Source organism: Polypterus senegalus, chromosome 15 (genome assembly GCF_016835505.1).
Source record: "Polypterus senegalus isolate Bchr_013 chromosome 15, ASM1683550v1, whole genome shotgun sequence".
Classification (NCBI taxonomy): domain Eukaryota; kingdom Metazoa; phylum Chordata; class Cladistia; order Polypteriformes; family Polypteridae; genus Polypterus; species Polypterus senegalus.
The window spans coordinates 10827959-10844523 of record NC_053168.1 but is presented as its reverse complement, the minus strand read 5'-3'; the positions used below and the strand labels follow the sequence as shown (position 1 = coordinate 10844523).

Sequence of the window (16565 nt, the reverse complement as noted above, 5' to 3'; positions counted from 1 at the left end):
AAAAATGAATTTAATCCATTTTGGAATAAGGCTGTAACATAAAATGTGGAAAATGTGATGTGCTGTGAATACTTTCCGGATGCACTGTATGTGTGTGTGCGTATGTGCATATATACAGTATTATTCTACTGTTTTTCTCTTTTCGTAGCACATTTCAATTTTTATTCCTCCGTGTACACATATGGAGTTGTATTATGCTATAACCTGTCAAGACAGCAACTCAAAAATGTTCCTTACCTCATGTGGTTTGTAGTGTTAGTTAAGAAAAAATAATAGTAACCTGTTTTAATGCAGAATAGAGAGAGCATTTCCAAAAGAATTGGAGCCTATGAGGACCAATACTGGGCACGAACAAATAATATCAAAGAGATTCAAGAGCAAATCTCACGTTACTCATGGTGCACAATCCATTTGTGAAGTCATTCATGCATCTACTAACAACATGCAAAATGCCTTCATTTTACGCTAAAATGTTGTTAAAATAAATACCTCCAGAAAATGACTTAATTCCTCAAACAGGAAGCCTGTGTACACAGGATCATTCTTCATCCGCATCTTCCCCTCATTCACTGGCTAGAGTCCTGTCTTTAGTTCAAAAACCTGCTCCGTTTAGACTGACCTACTATTGCTGATATTTTATTGTTGTCCAGCATTGGTCGCCATTGGGTTCGGTTCTGTCAGAAAATGTATGTTCTTTCAGAACATAATCTCATCACCAAAAACCATGTGAGATAAGTATCATATAAAAATCTATATATATCACTTTGGTTGGAGTATTCGTTTAAGGCTTAAATAATATACCTGATGAAATTCATTCTTTGCAATATATTGACTAAGTTTATTATTGTAATTTTTTTCTTGTCAGCTTGTACATATAAGAACCAAATAGCAAAACCACATTTCAGGAGCTTAGCTTTTAGTTACTAAAATAGTTTTTGGTTTCATCGCTTTTTTCAAGTCTGATTTTCTGTTACTTAAGCATGTAATAGTTCCTACATATAATGTATAATATAAAAATTGTATTCATTTTTTAACCTTCCGAGAAGGTTGTGGTTATTTGTAGCATATGGTCTTTCCTTTCTTACCCTTTCCTGGAAAATGTTTACAATTTGCCTAGTTATTTCTTGTTAGTATTTTCCAGGATATTGATGGTATTATTTTTTGTGTGTTATACTAATATTTGCTACCTCTTTGCTCTACTTAGGTGTACCTTCAGCTCCTTTCCTCTGTATTCGCATATGTATGAATGTCTCTTGTCTGTTGCTCCTTCTGTCAGCCATGTTTCTGTAAAGCCTAACTCTCAGACTTTGTCATTATTTTCACGGAGCCTTTCTCATCTCTTGTTCGTTTTATATTTTTGGTTTTTGAAAGTTACTGTCGGTATGCCTTTTATGTCTTTACTCCTCCTTGTGTGTCTCACACTCTCACTTCATGTTTTATTGGGTCATTACATTAAGCAAAACTGACCAATTACACCAAAGCTAAACTGATTGATTGCATTGCTGTGAGGGACTGGACATGCAGACGTTAGTATTTTATTACATGGTAGATGACATATGCAGACATTGAATACAGTAGCTATTGATTCTTTGGATGTTGCAGTGGCATTTTTCTGTTAACTCTCTTGATGGTACGAAAGCAACTAATTTTATATTAAATATGAAGTATATAGGATATGCTTTTACGGTAATTTTGTACATAGGGCAATGCATTGCAATGCGCTCTTATATACTTGCATCTGAACCTAAATACTCCAACAATCTTGTCAGTCAACATTCAATTTTTCCACAAATAAAAAATTGTCAAGTAAGGCAAGTCCGCAATCAATGACAAGTAAGTTTAGTCATGTTACAAGTCAGTGGTCTCAAATTCAGTTCCTGACTTGACACAATATTTGCTGGTGTTAGCCCTGACCAGTTTTTTAAACTAGAAACTAACTCTTAACTTCTGTGAAGCACATTATTTAATTGTGTGTGTTCAATGTTTTATTAGCTGGCATAATTGGCTTAGTAGTAAATGAGAGGTTTGAGTGAAAACCTGCAGCTTCGGTGGCCCTCACAGCAGTGTCCAAAGGAATACTCCATCAAAAATATTTTTTAATATATTACTTACCCCATGTAGTTTGTAGTGATGGCTGAGAAAAATATTTAATCACGTTTCCATGCAGAACTTGTGCTCAAAACATGAAAAATACACGCATCATTTTCTAAAATTTTAAGTTACTTCCAGAATAATTAGTGTACTATGCAAACAGGAATACATTCCTATAATACTGTGCTTTTGCCCACATTGAGCATACAACTGGATAATGGACATATAGATTATACAGTACAAGTAATGGGAAGTCTTTTTTCTATGGAAAAAAATGTTAAATTGTTTGCTCTTGCGCTATGCTAGTTTCCATTGGGTTCTGCTATATCATAAACTTTTTTTCTCTTGCTCTACTCAAAAACATGAGATTAAAAATTTTTCTTTGCATCTCTACAAAGTTCAAGGCATAAGTAACATGTAAAGAAAAATGTCATTTTTGGGTGGAATACTCCCTTTAGACCCCTGTTTTAAAGCTTGTTGCTAAAGGTGTTTGAAAGGTTACAGAAGTAGTGGTACAGTCCCTTCAATACAAAGCCATGTGAACTTTTGTCTGTTTACGTTAGCATTCTGTGTTGCCTGCTATTACTGCTTTATTACCTTTCTTTTATTTACTTTAGATGATCATTAATATTAACAAATAATATACTTATTCAAATTGGACATTTCAATACAGCTGTGAAACTGAAAGAATTTAATATTTTCCTAACTACCATTTCATTTCATCTTCATTTTGTGTATCTCTTGAAGTGACATATGTAGCATAGTTTAAGAGTGCAGTAAACTGGCCTCTAACTCAAATTATTTTATCTTACAGAGAGTGAGAAATGAAGGCCTTAGCAGTGGTACACTTTCCAAGTCGTCATCCTCGGGAATGCAAAGTTGTGGAGAGGAGGAAGGTGAGGAAGGGGCCGACTCAGTTCCACTGCCACCTCCTATGGCAATCCAGCAACACAGTCTTCTACAGCCGGACTCCCAGGATGACAAAGTAAGGCTTATGTTACTTTTAGCAGTTCATACCTTTTTCAGAAAGAACTGGCCACATTTTCTAGCTACTTCGTGTAAGGTTGTGGTTACTTTTAATAGACTTAAATCACTGGAATATGTACAATATAAGAAAATGTGTTTGTGTATGACCACACATAACAAACAGTGTCTGAAGTAGTAAAAAAAAAAACAACACAAAAAAAAGAGTAACTTTTGGTACTCTGTGCTGTGCGCACTGAATAACAGGATGATTCAAATTATGTAGAGCTTGTATGTCTTTTTTTTTGCCAAAGCTACTGCCAAGTTTTTTTTTTTTTTTTGATGCTAAATATTGTCTGTCCACCTTGACCTTTTCCAGAGATATACTGTAGATATACGTTAAATATTACATCTATGAATTGTTTTTAGCAGTGAATCATATCATTACATTATTGAACAAAATAAAAGCTTGCAAAGTTATTCTTAGAATATTTTCCTCACAACAGTAAATAATAAAACACTGCTATTGCTTCTTTAAAACTAAAGTAAAGAAGAAAAATCAAAACCATGATTTACAATAAAGCAAGAATATCAAAAATATCTACAGAAGCCACACTGTAAAAACTGCAAAGACAAGACATCCATTTAAAAGGGCGATTAATACAATTAGGTAATAATTTGAATATGGCAGAGACCTATTAGTACATTTTCATACAAGCCATGTACTTCAAAGTGCTTTGCAAGAAGTTAAAGAAAAAAAATACAAGGAAAAACAGTGAATTAGAAATAAGCAGATGAATAAATAATTGAAATACTAAGAATAAAAATAATAAATCAATACATACTTAAATAATACAGATATACAAGTAATAGATAAAGAAGAGTCTTTACAGTTGGATTCATTTTCAAGTTTCGTAAGCTGCAATGGTCAGATGGCCAGAGAAGACTGAATAAAATGAAAAAGAAGAAGAAAAAAAACACGCTGGAGGAAAAAACAAAAATCGTCAGGGGTTCAAAATGGGTTTTCTACCTAAAGTAAATATGCTTAAGTAATTCTTTATTCCTTTGTCCAAGATGATTTGATGTGGTGGGTCCTGTCGACAGTTGATGTATCCACATTTATTCCAACGTCACAGGTGGCCGCACAGTACTTTGATCAGGTGATGGTGGCGCAAAACACCACCACAGAAAAGAAGGAAAAGTAAAGATTATTAATCATTGCAAATCCACAAAGAATATATTTTCGATATATACATATTCTGTTAGAAGTGGAACTAAAATGCAACTATGAAAAATCCAAATCAAAAAAAGAATTGTTTGTTTTATTATCATTCAGTATTTCACATTAGTAGCCTGACATCTGTCAATTAGAAATGTGTCAAGACTTAGAGCAGTAATTAAAAAAAAAAGGTACTGTCATCAATAGACTCCAAAATGTGTAAACTTAAAAATAATAATTTTTAATGGTTTTATAATTTAACTCTATGCTAAATTAAATTTAAGCATCTGATTTTATTGGTATTTTACAATTCTAAAGTAATATTTTTAAAGTATACAAAATAAAGCAGTCCTCATTCAGTTAACATATTTACTGTGAATGTTTTTTTGCAAAAGTAATAATTAAAGATGCTGATTCACAGATCATTGAGCACACTTATTTTAAATGGCACATTAAGTACATGCACAGTCAAACAGTGCTTCATAGATGATGAAAGATTTCAGTACAGTATCAGATTTATTAACTTACTAGTAAGAGATGTGAGGAAAGTAGAAATAAGTAGCAGTTGATTTTGCCGATGAACATTATTGCAGTTGAGTATAGATAATTTTAGCCTTTTATAAAATTAGTGTGGAAAAAGCTGTTATATGACAGTCATAAAATGAAATGTAAACTTCAAATGCATGACTGACAAGGCAATTCGCTTTTGGTTTTGAGTTCTATGCTGTGTGTATGGAAAAAGTCAACTAAATTATCAAGAAATATATACAGTAATCCCATCTCGATTGTGTGGGTTGCGTTCCAGAACCCCCCGCGAAAGGTGAAAATCTGCGAAGTAAAAACCATATGTTCATATGGTTATTTTTATATATTTTAAGCCCTTATAAACTCTCCCACACTATTATAAACATTTCCCGCACAGTTAAACAGCATAAACCCTTTGTATTCTCTTAGATATTAGGTAAGATTTGTTGAAATTATGTATGTAAACACACTGTTTATATACAGTAAAACCTAAATATTATTTTAAAGATATCGAGCATCTCTGATATCACATATGTTACAGCCATTACGATAGACAAGCTACCAGCAATAAATACGTACAATGCAAGAAAAATGGTATACAGTAAAATGTGTGTACAGTGACACTAAACTATGTACATGTAATAAGCACTGTACATAGAAAATGAATTATGGTTACTTACCAACAATGACACAACGACTTGTCCGGTGAGTTTAATTTTACTGCACAACAAAGGAGAGCATTACAGCTCTTCTAAAGGAGCCTCTTCACGCGATTGTGTAGCACCGCCGTTGTTCTTCTTCCGGCAGTCTTCAATCCAAATCCCTAAAACAGATTCCATCCAAACTACCGCCTTATTACATCCACTTACAACTCGTTTTGCGACCTTGTTAAAGGACATCGCAGCCGTAGATCTTATATTCTTTTCCTCCTTTTTAAATAAAAAGAATCGTGAAATCATTGATACTGTAATGGCATCCTACAATGGTGTAGCTGTTCCCTTTCTTCAACATATCCAAAACTTTTGCCTTTTCAGCCATCGTTAGCATCTTCCATTGGCGTTTGGGCACAGCCCCTGAAGCAGTAGCAGGAGCAAATCGTTTTGGGGCCATAACGAAGGGCTTGACTACGCACAAAGATAAACACAAAAGAGCACAAAAGTTAACTCTTTACAACACAGTGAAACACGTTGATCCTGAATGAGCGAGACAAGACTTCCTGGTTAACGCAGCGGAATTAAATTCGGCACTCCGTTGCTGAGCCAATCAGCACACAGGAACTTAACTGCGTGCTCTGATTTGGTAGCTTCTCAGCCATCCGCCAATAGCATCCTTTGTATGAAATTACCTGGGCAAACCAGCTGAGGAAGCATGTACCATAAGTATCTGCAGAAACCCGCAAAGCAGCGAAAAATCCGCATTATATATTTAGATATGCTTACATATAAAATCTGAGAGAGAGTGAAGCCGCGAAAGTCGAAGTGCGATATAGCGAGGGATTACTGTAGTATCAAAGTGTTGAATATAAGCCATAATTGAGTTAAATAACGCGTGCAGTAAGGTAATTGGTCCAGAAGAAGAAACATTCAAGATGCATTGAATTGTTTGGTTAAAATCCTTTCTTAGGATATATATTTTCCTTGATATTTCTCTTTTCCTAACTCAGTATGTGTGGTCTTTTTTTAATAATGGCAGGAGAAAGACAGAGCATGTTTCATAGGCTAGTATGAAATGAGTATCTTTACAGCTGACAAAGAGGATACATGAAATAGAAGAAAAGTTTTCCAGTTGTCCCGTCAACCTTATTTATAAACACGGGCAGAATAACAGCTGTATGTAAATAGATTAGTCACCTTTGTTGAGCCCGTAACTTACAGGTATCTTGACGGGTGTTGTCACTCTGTTTTTGAGTGACCTTCTGGAAGCTGAATGTCTACATGGGAAAAAGTTACATTTTGATGCATAGTTGCTGTTCAGGGATGATTAAGAAAAAGCGGAAAATGTGGCTTTTGAAAAGATTTGGCACCACTCCAGCTGATTCATTAATATGAATGCTTGAACACATTTAATGTTAGCTTGATGCTTCATCTTTTTTGATATCTAATGTACTCTGTGCAAGGACAAGAAAGAGAAAATGAGTTTCCTCCCCCTGATTGCTGTGTACATTCACAAAATAGTTGTACTTCAGCCTGTGCCACAGATACATGTTAGCTTGAAGCAACATACTGAGCTCTCTTAAAGGTCAAACAGAAAATTCACATCCCACGTGCCCTGTGACACTAGCCAGAAGCACACTTTGTAAACTTTCAGTGTGCAGCAGTCTTAGGATACCTAGGAATAATAGTTTTAAATTTATTTTAGAAATCTATTTATTTTTTTTTATCTTACTGAGTAGATACTTTCTTATGAGAACACAGCATTAAGTAAAAATATAAATAGTGATACAGTATAAAGTAACAATAAAGACTTCAGAGTTTTACATAAAAGTTTTAATGTTTTTTGAGATGTCTAGAACAACACAGGTATGGTTCCCAAAACTGTGTTCATGGCTCAGAAACCATTCCATGTATTTGTTAAATTCCACCAGCAGTACACCTGATTCAAACACTAGAGGCAGTGATCAATCAAACCAAAAAATGCTAGTGTTGCAGATTTTACAAATACATGTGTATTGGATGGCATGTACAAATATTGGGGGGCTTTCAGGAAAGGTATGGAAACGGCCCAGATGTCAGACATTATGTACAAGCCCTTGTACATCCAACTGGATTTACATAATCTCTTGTTCAAGCTTTCATAAATAAATTTGAAACAAAAAAATTGGCTGAGTGAAGATGGGGGAATCCCCAAAATGTTATCGGCATTTAAAGAATAATACTGTCGTAAGGAACAGAAGGAAGTTGGTGAAGTGCATGCACAGTTTATGGCAGAGTCAACTTATATGAAAGTGCATGTTGTGACCACGCAAAGTAGTTCTGAAATAAATGGTCTTCTGGGTCAGGCAGGGTGCATCTAATAGATTATTCTTGTGGAAAAGCCGCAAGCTGAAGAGGTTACATTTATATCTGGATTACTGTGGTTTTTGTTTAAAAATGCAGGTGGTAGTTTCCATTTTTTGCCTTTCATCTACACCCTCCTGGCATTTTTCACCCAAAAAAAAACAGACTTTTGGATGTGCCGGTTTAGTGTTGTAGTGTGGTTAGATGAAAATAGTTTTGTAAATGCAGACTCTAATCATGCCCTGATCGGTTAGTGCTTATTACATGTCCTTTCCTAATTGGTTTCTGCTCATTATGTCTCATTCCTTTTATGAAATAAAAAAGCAATGTCAACATATTGAACACAGAAGAGTTGCTTTCCATGGTGCTTGTAGTGTTGCATCTAAATTACGTTTTGTACAGTTTGAGTGCTGCATACATGAACAAAAAGCAAATCATTTTCCAGCCTCTACAGTTTTGCAGTAAATCCTGAGGCCAGCAGAATAACCATCCCTTCAAGGATTTTTCTGCTCATGCATGCATGCCCATTGTAGGTGAATGGATGTGTCATATGTGTTTTTATTTGTTTTAATGTGCTCAAGATGCTTTTGTAAATAACGTGAATATGCTAGTGTGAACGGAGATCTTTTTTGCTTAGAAGTGCTCTATGCAAAACTCCGTAAGTTCTACATTCATGTGGTGTTGTACTTTACGGAGCTTCCATTTGTTACTTCTCACCTTCCTACTTCTTTGCACATATGTGTTTTTTCAATTGGATCTGTAGAAGAAATGTGAGGATGCTGATGATTTGATACTTGGTCTACACAAAATGCCTTTAAAGGAATGCTTAATTTGTGCTGTATGTAATGACCAAAATATGCACAATTAAAGTTGCAAAGTTGCATTGCATCACTCACATACAGTTTATCCACAAACATTTCTGACTCACCAGGTTATTCTTTTAAATTATATTTTTTTGATTGAGATAAAAGACCAGTGTCACATCACAACTCCAGGAATCCGAGTAGACTTTTCTCTTTAAATTGTCTGACTCTGAGCTCTGTCCTTGAAGACCATTTATGTAAAATTTTTAACTGAGAATTTTGTAGTTTGTCTGTCTAATAGAACATAAACATAGTAAAAGCAAGTGAAAATCAAACGCAGAAAGTCTGAATCTAAATTTGAATTTTATTTAAAAAAAAAAAAAAGTCTTATTTGTTTGAAAAAAGCCTTAGCAAGAAGTGCATGGTTGAATTTCTGCAGCTTTTTATGAAGGACGATGTGTTGTGGATCATTGCAGCTACAGTGTATGGGACCTAGTCAAATCTGATGGAATTGACTACTGAAAAGTTTGAACAGTTTTAAGTTCATCTTGCTGCAGCTTTGGGGAAATGATTCTTTTGCAAAAAAATTCCATTGTTCAGCATGACAGTAACCACAAACACAGATCTATTTGAAATGGATTGCTGTCAGTGTTAGATTAGCCTCCTTGGGACCTTGACCTCAGTGTAATTTAAGCTGCTTGTGACAGGGGAAAGGAAAAGAGCAGCCATAGACATAAAGAAAAGTAATTGCAAATTCGGCAAGAAGCTTGTAAGAATTTACTACTGGACTGCTTGAGCACTTGGTATAGCAGTGTACCAAATCTGCTTTGGGTTTGCATTCTAGGGGAGGACACACAAAATGCTGCTGTTTTTGTTTTTTTGTTTTTTTAACTGCAAAATATTCTTATTGCTTTGTATTGTGTCGCTGTTTATTTTTTTTCAGTTCTGGTGTTATACAGCCTCTTTACAGGCAATTAAACACTTGATGTCCATTTACCTAGCTTTAAAAATAATATCACTTTGTGTTCTAAGCCTTCCACATGGTGTGTGGATAACTAAGACTACTGAATTTTTACTTTGTAAGAGCCAGTCCTAGAATGTTTAATTTTTGTGTCTGCTTAATTTGAACAATTCTGTACAGTAATCCCTCCTCGATCGCGGGGGTTGCGTTCCAGAACCCCCCCGCGATAGATGAAAATCTGCGAAGTAGAAATCATATGTTTGTATGGTTATTTTTATATATTTTAAGCCCTTATAAACTTTCCCACACTGTTAACATTATTAGAGCCCTCTAGACATGAAATAACACCCTTTAGTCAAAAGTTTAAACTGTGCTCCATGACAAGACAGAAATGACAGTTCTTTCTCACAATTAAAAGAATGCAAATATATCTTCAAAGGAGTGTGTGTAGCAGAGAATGTCAGAGAGAGAGAGCGAGATAAAAGCAAACAATCAAAAAATCAATTTGTGCTTTTGGGCTTTTAAGTATGCCGAAGCACCGCGATAAAGCAGCATTTTTTAGAGGAGCGTCCATATCCTCTAGTTAAACAGCCCCACTGCTCACACCCCCTCCGTCAGGCGCAGAGAGAGTGAGAGAGACCGAGAAAAGCAAACAATCAAGCACCGCGTGGGAAGCATATCGTATATCATTGAGGAGTTTTAGTTAATACGTAATACATGCTCTGATTGGGTAGCTTCTAAGCCATCCGCCAATACCGTCCCTTGTATGAAATCAACTGGGCAAACAAACTGAGGAAGCATGTACCATAAATTAAGGCACATTGTCCGCAGAAATCCGCGAACCAGCGAAAAATCCGTGATATATATTTAGATATGCTTACATTTAAAATCCGTGATGGAGTGAAGCCGCGAAAGACGAAGCGCTATATAGCAAGGGATCACTGTATAACCCCTAACACTTTTCTTGAGGGGGATGTTCCTTATTGCCCAGCTTTTCTGAATTCCAGTAGTAGAATTTTAGCCAGTCTTGACTACAATAGAAGGATAACTGTTAATTAGATATGCCTTGTTTTCAATGAGGTAATGATGGCATTCAGTTTTCTGACAGTTCATTTAATGTCTGCATGTTTGACATCCAAACATGATTGCGTGTTATATAGAGAACTTATAAGAGAACCCAAAAGAAACATAAGATACACAAGTCTTGAACAGAACCATCTTGTATTAAACCTTTTCTTTTGTGTTCTGCTCACTTCCCTGCTGGTGTTTTACCATTGCTCTAGACCCACTCAGAACACTCTCTTGGAATTCATTATAAGATGAAAAATATATCAATATGACAACACACATAAAGGCATATTCCCCAGGTATTCTTAGATGTTTAATATGTAAAAAATAATATTAATAACGGTGTAAAATTGAGAATGCTAGCATTGAAAGATTTTTAAGAGCCATTTGCAGAGATGACTGGTTCATATGAAAATATTTGCTGACTAAAGTGTAACTGAATAGTGTTCTTCCAGTCTGGGGTAGACTTCTTTTTCCATTTGTATGGTTACATATTTTTAAACAATTTTTTTTTCAGTTTGTCAAATTAATATTCAGCAGCCAGCAGTTTTATTTTATAACAGGCAATGATCATTCTTTGGAAATTAAGTTTTTTTTTTTTTGTTTTGTTTCAGAAACTAACGGTATTGTTTTCTCTTTTGTTTTTATTATAATCATACTATTTACCATAGCATTATGTTGATTTATGTTCTGTCTCTGTTTTATCTCAGTTTCCATATCTTTCCATTTAAATCATTTTTTTCCTTCATTGACCCTCTTAGTTTCAGCAAGCAATGTTTGAGCAAAGAAATGCACACTCTACACCAAACATTTTTGTTTGTCATTCATTGCCTCTCATTGCATGGTTGAGTGACCACTTTCTTAAAGATTTGATTCTGTTCATTTCAGTTGTAAGGATTTGTTTGAACAATTAGCCAAGAGGTGCCACATCCTACTTGATGTATTTGTAGTTAACTTACTACATTACATTTAGATACATAATGTATATATGTATGTATATATAAAATATATAACCTGTATATATACTTTTTCTGGTATGAGATTGTAAATCCACATTAAGCTTCCTTTTAGACTTATTAAAACAAGCATTGCCTGAAACTCCATTACTGAGTGAAGTTTTTAAATTTGTATTGGTCAATGCAATACATTAAATTTGCCCTTGTATCTGCCAGCTGTTGAGAATGGCTTGATACTCCCTTCTACCCACCCAAAACCCCTAAATGTTTACTGCCATTGTTCACAACCTTAGCGTTAAATTTGCATCAGCTAGCTGAAGAGTGCAGAGGCCATCTTTAGTCTGCTCTTCTAATTTGGAAAACTGGAATTCACAGCAATGGTGAGCTTTTCGAAACGTTAATATATTTTTGTATTAGAAGCATTTCTTTCATAAGTTGTTTTCACATTCCCCTACGGCATTAATAAATATACTTTACATTCAATTCCATGATTGATTGTTAGCATCTCTTCTCTTTATTTAAATGTATTTCTAGTTTACTTCATTTAAAGTCTTAACTAATAGTGGGATAATTGCAGTTCTTAGGAAAGAGTCCTAATTAACACTTCATGGTAATATAAATGTCTAGTGAAGGATTAAATGGAGGTGTTTTTAAAGAAAGGGCTGCATTTAAAATAAATCTAAATATTCTTAAAAGTAAAAAGTTTAATTGACAATATTGTTATTATTAAAAATCTTTTTAAATGTAAATTACCATAAAAAAGAATTCTCTCCCATTATTTTCGTGTGGGTTGTATAGGTTACTAAATGGAGGGATGAATGGATGGATTATCTAAACTTTATTGTCAACAGATGAGTATTCGTAAAAATAACATTTATTCCCTGACTTTATATGTAAACAATGCATTCAGTGCATTCCATATTCATTGTGAGTGAAAATATCAGACTGGTTAAAAAAAAAAAAAAAGGTTTAATCAACATAATGTTCTATGCATTTATTGTGAAGCGTGATGGTTATCACACAGATTCTTAGTTGACCTTTTCTTTTGACAGATTTTCACCCCTACGTTATTGCTTACTTTTAAAAAATAAAATGTGTGTTGACATGTGTGGACGTGAAAACTGCTTTTTCTATTTCTTCTTCCTCTTTCACTGAAATCTTGTTGTCTTCATGCAGACTTCGTCTCGACTGTCTATCCGACCTACTAGTTCGGAGACTCCCAGTGCCGCAGAACTTGTCAGTGCTATTGAAGAGCTGGTGAAAAGTAAAATGGTGAGAAGTTTTTTTGTTTTTTTTTGTTGTTATGTGTTCATAATGTCTTTGAAATATTCCCCTTTTTTTCTAGATACAGTAGCTATTATAAAAGGAGCTACTTCTGCAACCATATATTCTTATCAATATCATTCCAAAAATATAAACTTGTACCCTTGTAATTTTGAGAGAATTAAGAGATACGTAGTTGCTTGTTAGAGATATATTAAACACTTTTACTTGGTCCAATTGATTAGTTTTACAAAACGTAAAGTCATAATATTAAGGAATAAATTAACTTGCTTAATTAGAAGTACAGAAAAGTTCAGCCACGAGTAAGTATTAAACCACAAAAATCTAATGGCTTGTTGTATTTAAAGTAATTTTTGTTGTAACATAGGAACCAGGAGCCATGACATCAAGGTTTATATTATATCAAGACTAATAAACCTAACTGTACCATAAGGAAAGTGTAGGGGTGAATCTTCTAGACACTTTCATACTTCAGTTATGGCCTCTGAAAGAAGTCATTAGTGAAATATTTGAACATATGACATGCCTTTAGACTTCACTGCTTTCCTAAGCTCATATGAGAAAAGCTATTACATTTCACATTGTACAATACTATTCATTTCAAAAACATTAAAATTTCAATCAGTTTACTAGAAGAAAAAGTCAAGTCAGGACTTAATGAATTTGTGTGGTTTAATCATTCTTTTCTGTTGCCGCTCTAGGCTCTCTTGTCTGTACATATGATCAAGTGCTGTTTGTTTCAGTAAATCTGTGGACATGGTTTGTCAGTTTCTTTGTTACTTGGAGATTCTGCCAAATTGCCTGCGGTTTGGCGAAGTCACAAATTGTTTGATGCAGCTTATAACAGTTGTCATAACCTGTGTTATAAGTGTGTTTAAGACATAGTGAGCTCCATTTCATCATTACTTTGTGATAACAAAAGCTCTTTTAGAGCTGTAGGAGCTCACCAGGAGAACTCATGCCTGTTGTCCTTCTTGGCTGTAGTACCTAAAGTTGTTGCATCATGCAGCATCTGTATCTTTCACAATATGCATATGTGGCAAGCATCTCTTGATCTGACATAAGTGACTTTCTCTCCTAAACTTGGGATTTTTTTTTTTTTGTAACCTGGGACCTCATGCATAACGGTGTGCGTAGAATTCACACTAAAACATGGCATATGGACAAAAGCTGAACTGTGCATAAGCACAAAAAAATCCAGATGCATAAATCTGTGCATGCGCCATTCTTCTGCTACATAAATCCCGGTCAGTGTGAAAAGTAACGCACATGCGCCTGCTGCCACTCCCCAACTCCTCCCAGAATTAGATAGATAGATAGATAGATACTTTATTAATCCCAGTCCTAATTACGTCTCTTTGAATATGCAAATCAATATAAATAGCTGTTAAGCACAGCGTTCTGTGAAAAGGCAATGGCAAAAGCACGGGGGAAAATAGAAGAATGTCAGCGAATACCGAGTGGAGGCAAGGAAAAACTTACTATTTGTTGGTTTAAACAGTGGTATAAACAACAAAAGGAAGATGATTGAGTGACATAGTGTCGGTGAAACTCGAAAGCTCAAGTCTCACAGTGCTCGAAATAAAAAAGAAATTGTCAGATATCAAAGTCACGCGTGAAAAGGTGAGTCTTAGTGTCATATGAAAGCTTATTAGGGTATAGAGATAAGAAAAAAAATAGGGACACAGTGGGGGTTGAAATTTCCATTTTAATCACATAGTTTATTTTGTCATTAAAGTAGAACATCATCTTTAAATCGTTTAATTTACTAGTTTCTCAAATACCATCGTAACTAAATTAGCACGTTAAGTGCTTTGTTTTGTATTTGATCTTCTATGTGTGTGAATCACTACACGCTTCTTTAACGGGCTTTTTCTTCCTCCAACAGGACACAGAATTCATTACATTCTTGATATTGCAGCTCTCTGTATAATTTAAAAACTGAGATGTATACTTGATATCATTTTCATGATGATAGGAATTAAAGCATGTTATTAAACATGGGAACACAGTGGTGTAGTGATAGTGATGAGCTGGAGCCCTGTCCAGAGATTGTTCCTGCCTCTCGCAAGATGCTTGCTGCGCGACCTTCGATGAAATAATTTATGGCAGCAGTACTGTCTCTTTCAAATGTACTAATCTCCAATTCCTATCCTTCCATTTCTTTCTCCAAGTACCCAGTTGCCACACAATCAGCTCTGTAATAAACATTAAGCCATCTGTAAGCTCAGAACGGCGATTCTTCAAAACTTTCAAGGAAAATTGAAATATCTTCGTAGTACATGTTTAATTATTCTATCCATCTATCCTTCCAGTGTCGTGCCAGTCCCAGCAACAATACAGCGCCAGGGAGGAACAATCCCTGAATGGGGCGCCAGCTCCTTGCTAGTACTGTGATGCCGTATCCTCACATGTTTAATTATTAGCAATATAGATTAATCCAATTATGTTAACATTTTATCTGTATAATGTAATAAACATATTTTGGTGCATTTCATCTTAAAATGATATTGTTATCATATGTAAATATGCGCTGAAGTGGCTCAGGTCATGCAATATTATAACTATCACAAGTTTACGGTGCGGTAATTGTACTTATAGGTACAAACAGTTCTGCAAGGAGCACTTGATGGACTGATTGATTGCGTTTATAGCTCTTGGGATGAAACCGTTTCTGAACCGCGAGGTCCATACAGGAAAGGCTCTGAAGCGTTTGCCGTATGAGAGCAGTTCAAATAGACAGCATGGCTGAGGCAGCATGTGCTTGATGCTGTATACCGATAATTTCCTTTCTGATCAGCTGCTGTAGAACTGTGATTCTACACTCAGACACAGTGATATAAATACTCCGAATGGTGCAGTGAGAGTAGTATGGAAAAAGATGATCTGCTGTGGCAACCCCTTACGGGAGCAGCTGAAAGAAGAAGGTGCAGTGGGAATAACAATGCTAAAGCAGTTATGGTACTTGGAATAGTTTGCCCATTCCATGGACCATTATATAGGTATGGGTTAATTACAATCAGATGTCTTAAACTAATAAACAATATGCGGTTAATTTCAGTGTATATGATAAAGCCTCGGTGCAAAACCGAGCGTAGAACTTGCGTACACCAGGGATTGAGCTAGTGTGAAAATGTGCGTGGCGTCACACCAAGTTTAGTTTTTATAAATCACGATGTGAGTGTGGAAACGGGCATATGCAACATTTTTGTGCATAGGCACCGTTTATAATGAGGCCCCTGGTCTTGCATTATAAATTAATTTGCACCAATTATAAATACATTTGCACTATGCTGACTTGTGTTATTGGCAGCGTTTCAGTGAACGTGTGTAAGCGTTGCATGTCTTGATGAGTTGTATTAATTTGACTGGAGTTGAAGTCTTAAAGATAAAAATAAAAACTAAGATAAAAATATGTTGATCAATTATATCTAATAAGGAATATTCCTAATCCATTCCATTCAAGTCTTTTGTTTTTTTGGAAATGGATTTTAAATATGTGTGTATAATATATGGTGCACTTGACCAATATGGACTACATTCTGTATATCCTTAATCTTTCAGCACTGTCTTGGATCTTGAATTTATTTTGTGTTGAAAATCACCATGCTTCCATTGTTTTGACTATTGTTGGGTCATAATATCAATGTGCCTGTGTTTTATAAAACCTTTGTTAAATTTCTACTAGTTTATATTCAT

At 35.0% G+C, this 16565-nt stretch overlaps 1 protein-coding gene across 4 annotated transcripts in view; it reads left to right on the top strand.

The window, feature by feature from the left end:
* LOC120515459 (triple functional domain protein) overlaps window positions 1–16565 on the top strand; it is a 322795-nt gene that overhangs the window by 253258 nt on the left and 52972 nt on the right. For all 4 annotated transcript variants that reach the window (XM_039736493.1, XM_039736492.1, XM_039736495.1 and 1 more), the window contains 2 exons: window positions 2906–3076; window positions 12759–12854. In XM_039736493.1, coding sequence (XP_039592427.1) covers window positions 2906–3076; window positions 12759–12854 — 267 coding nt within the window. The remainder of the gene's footprint in view (window positions 1–2905; window positions 3077–12758; window positions 12855–16565) is intronic.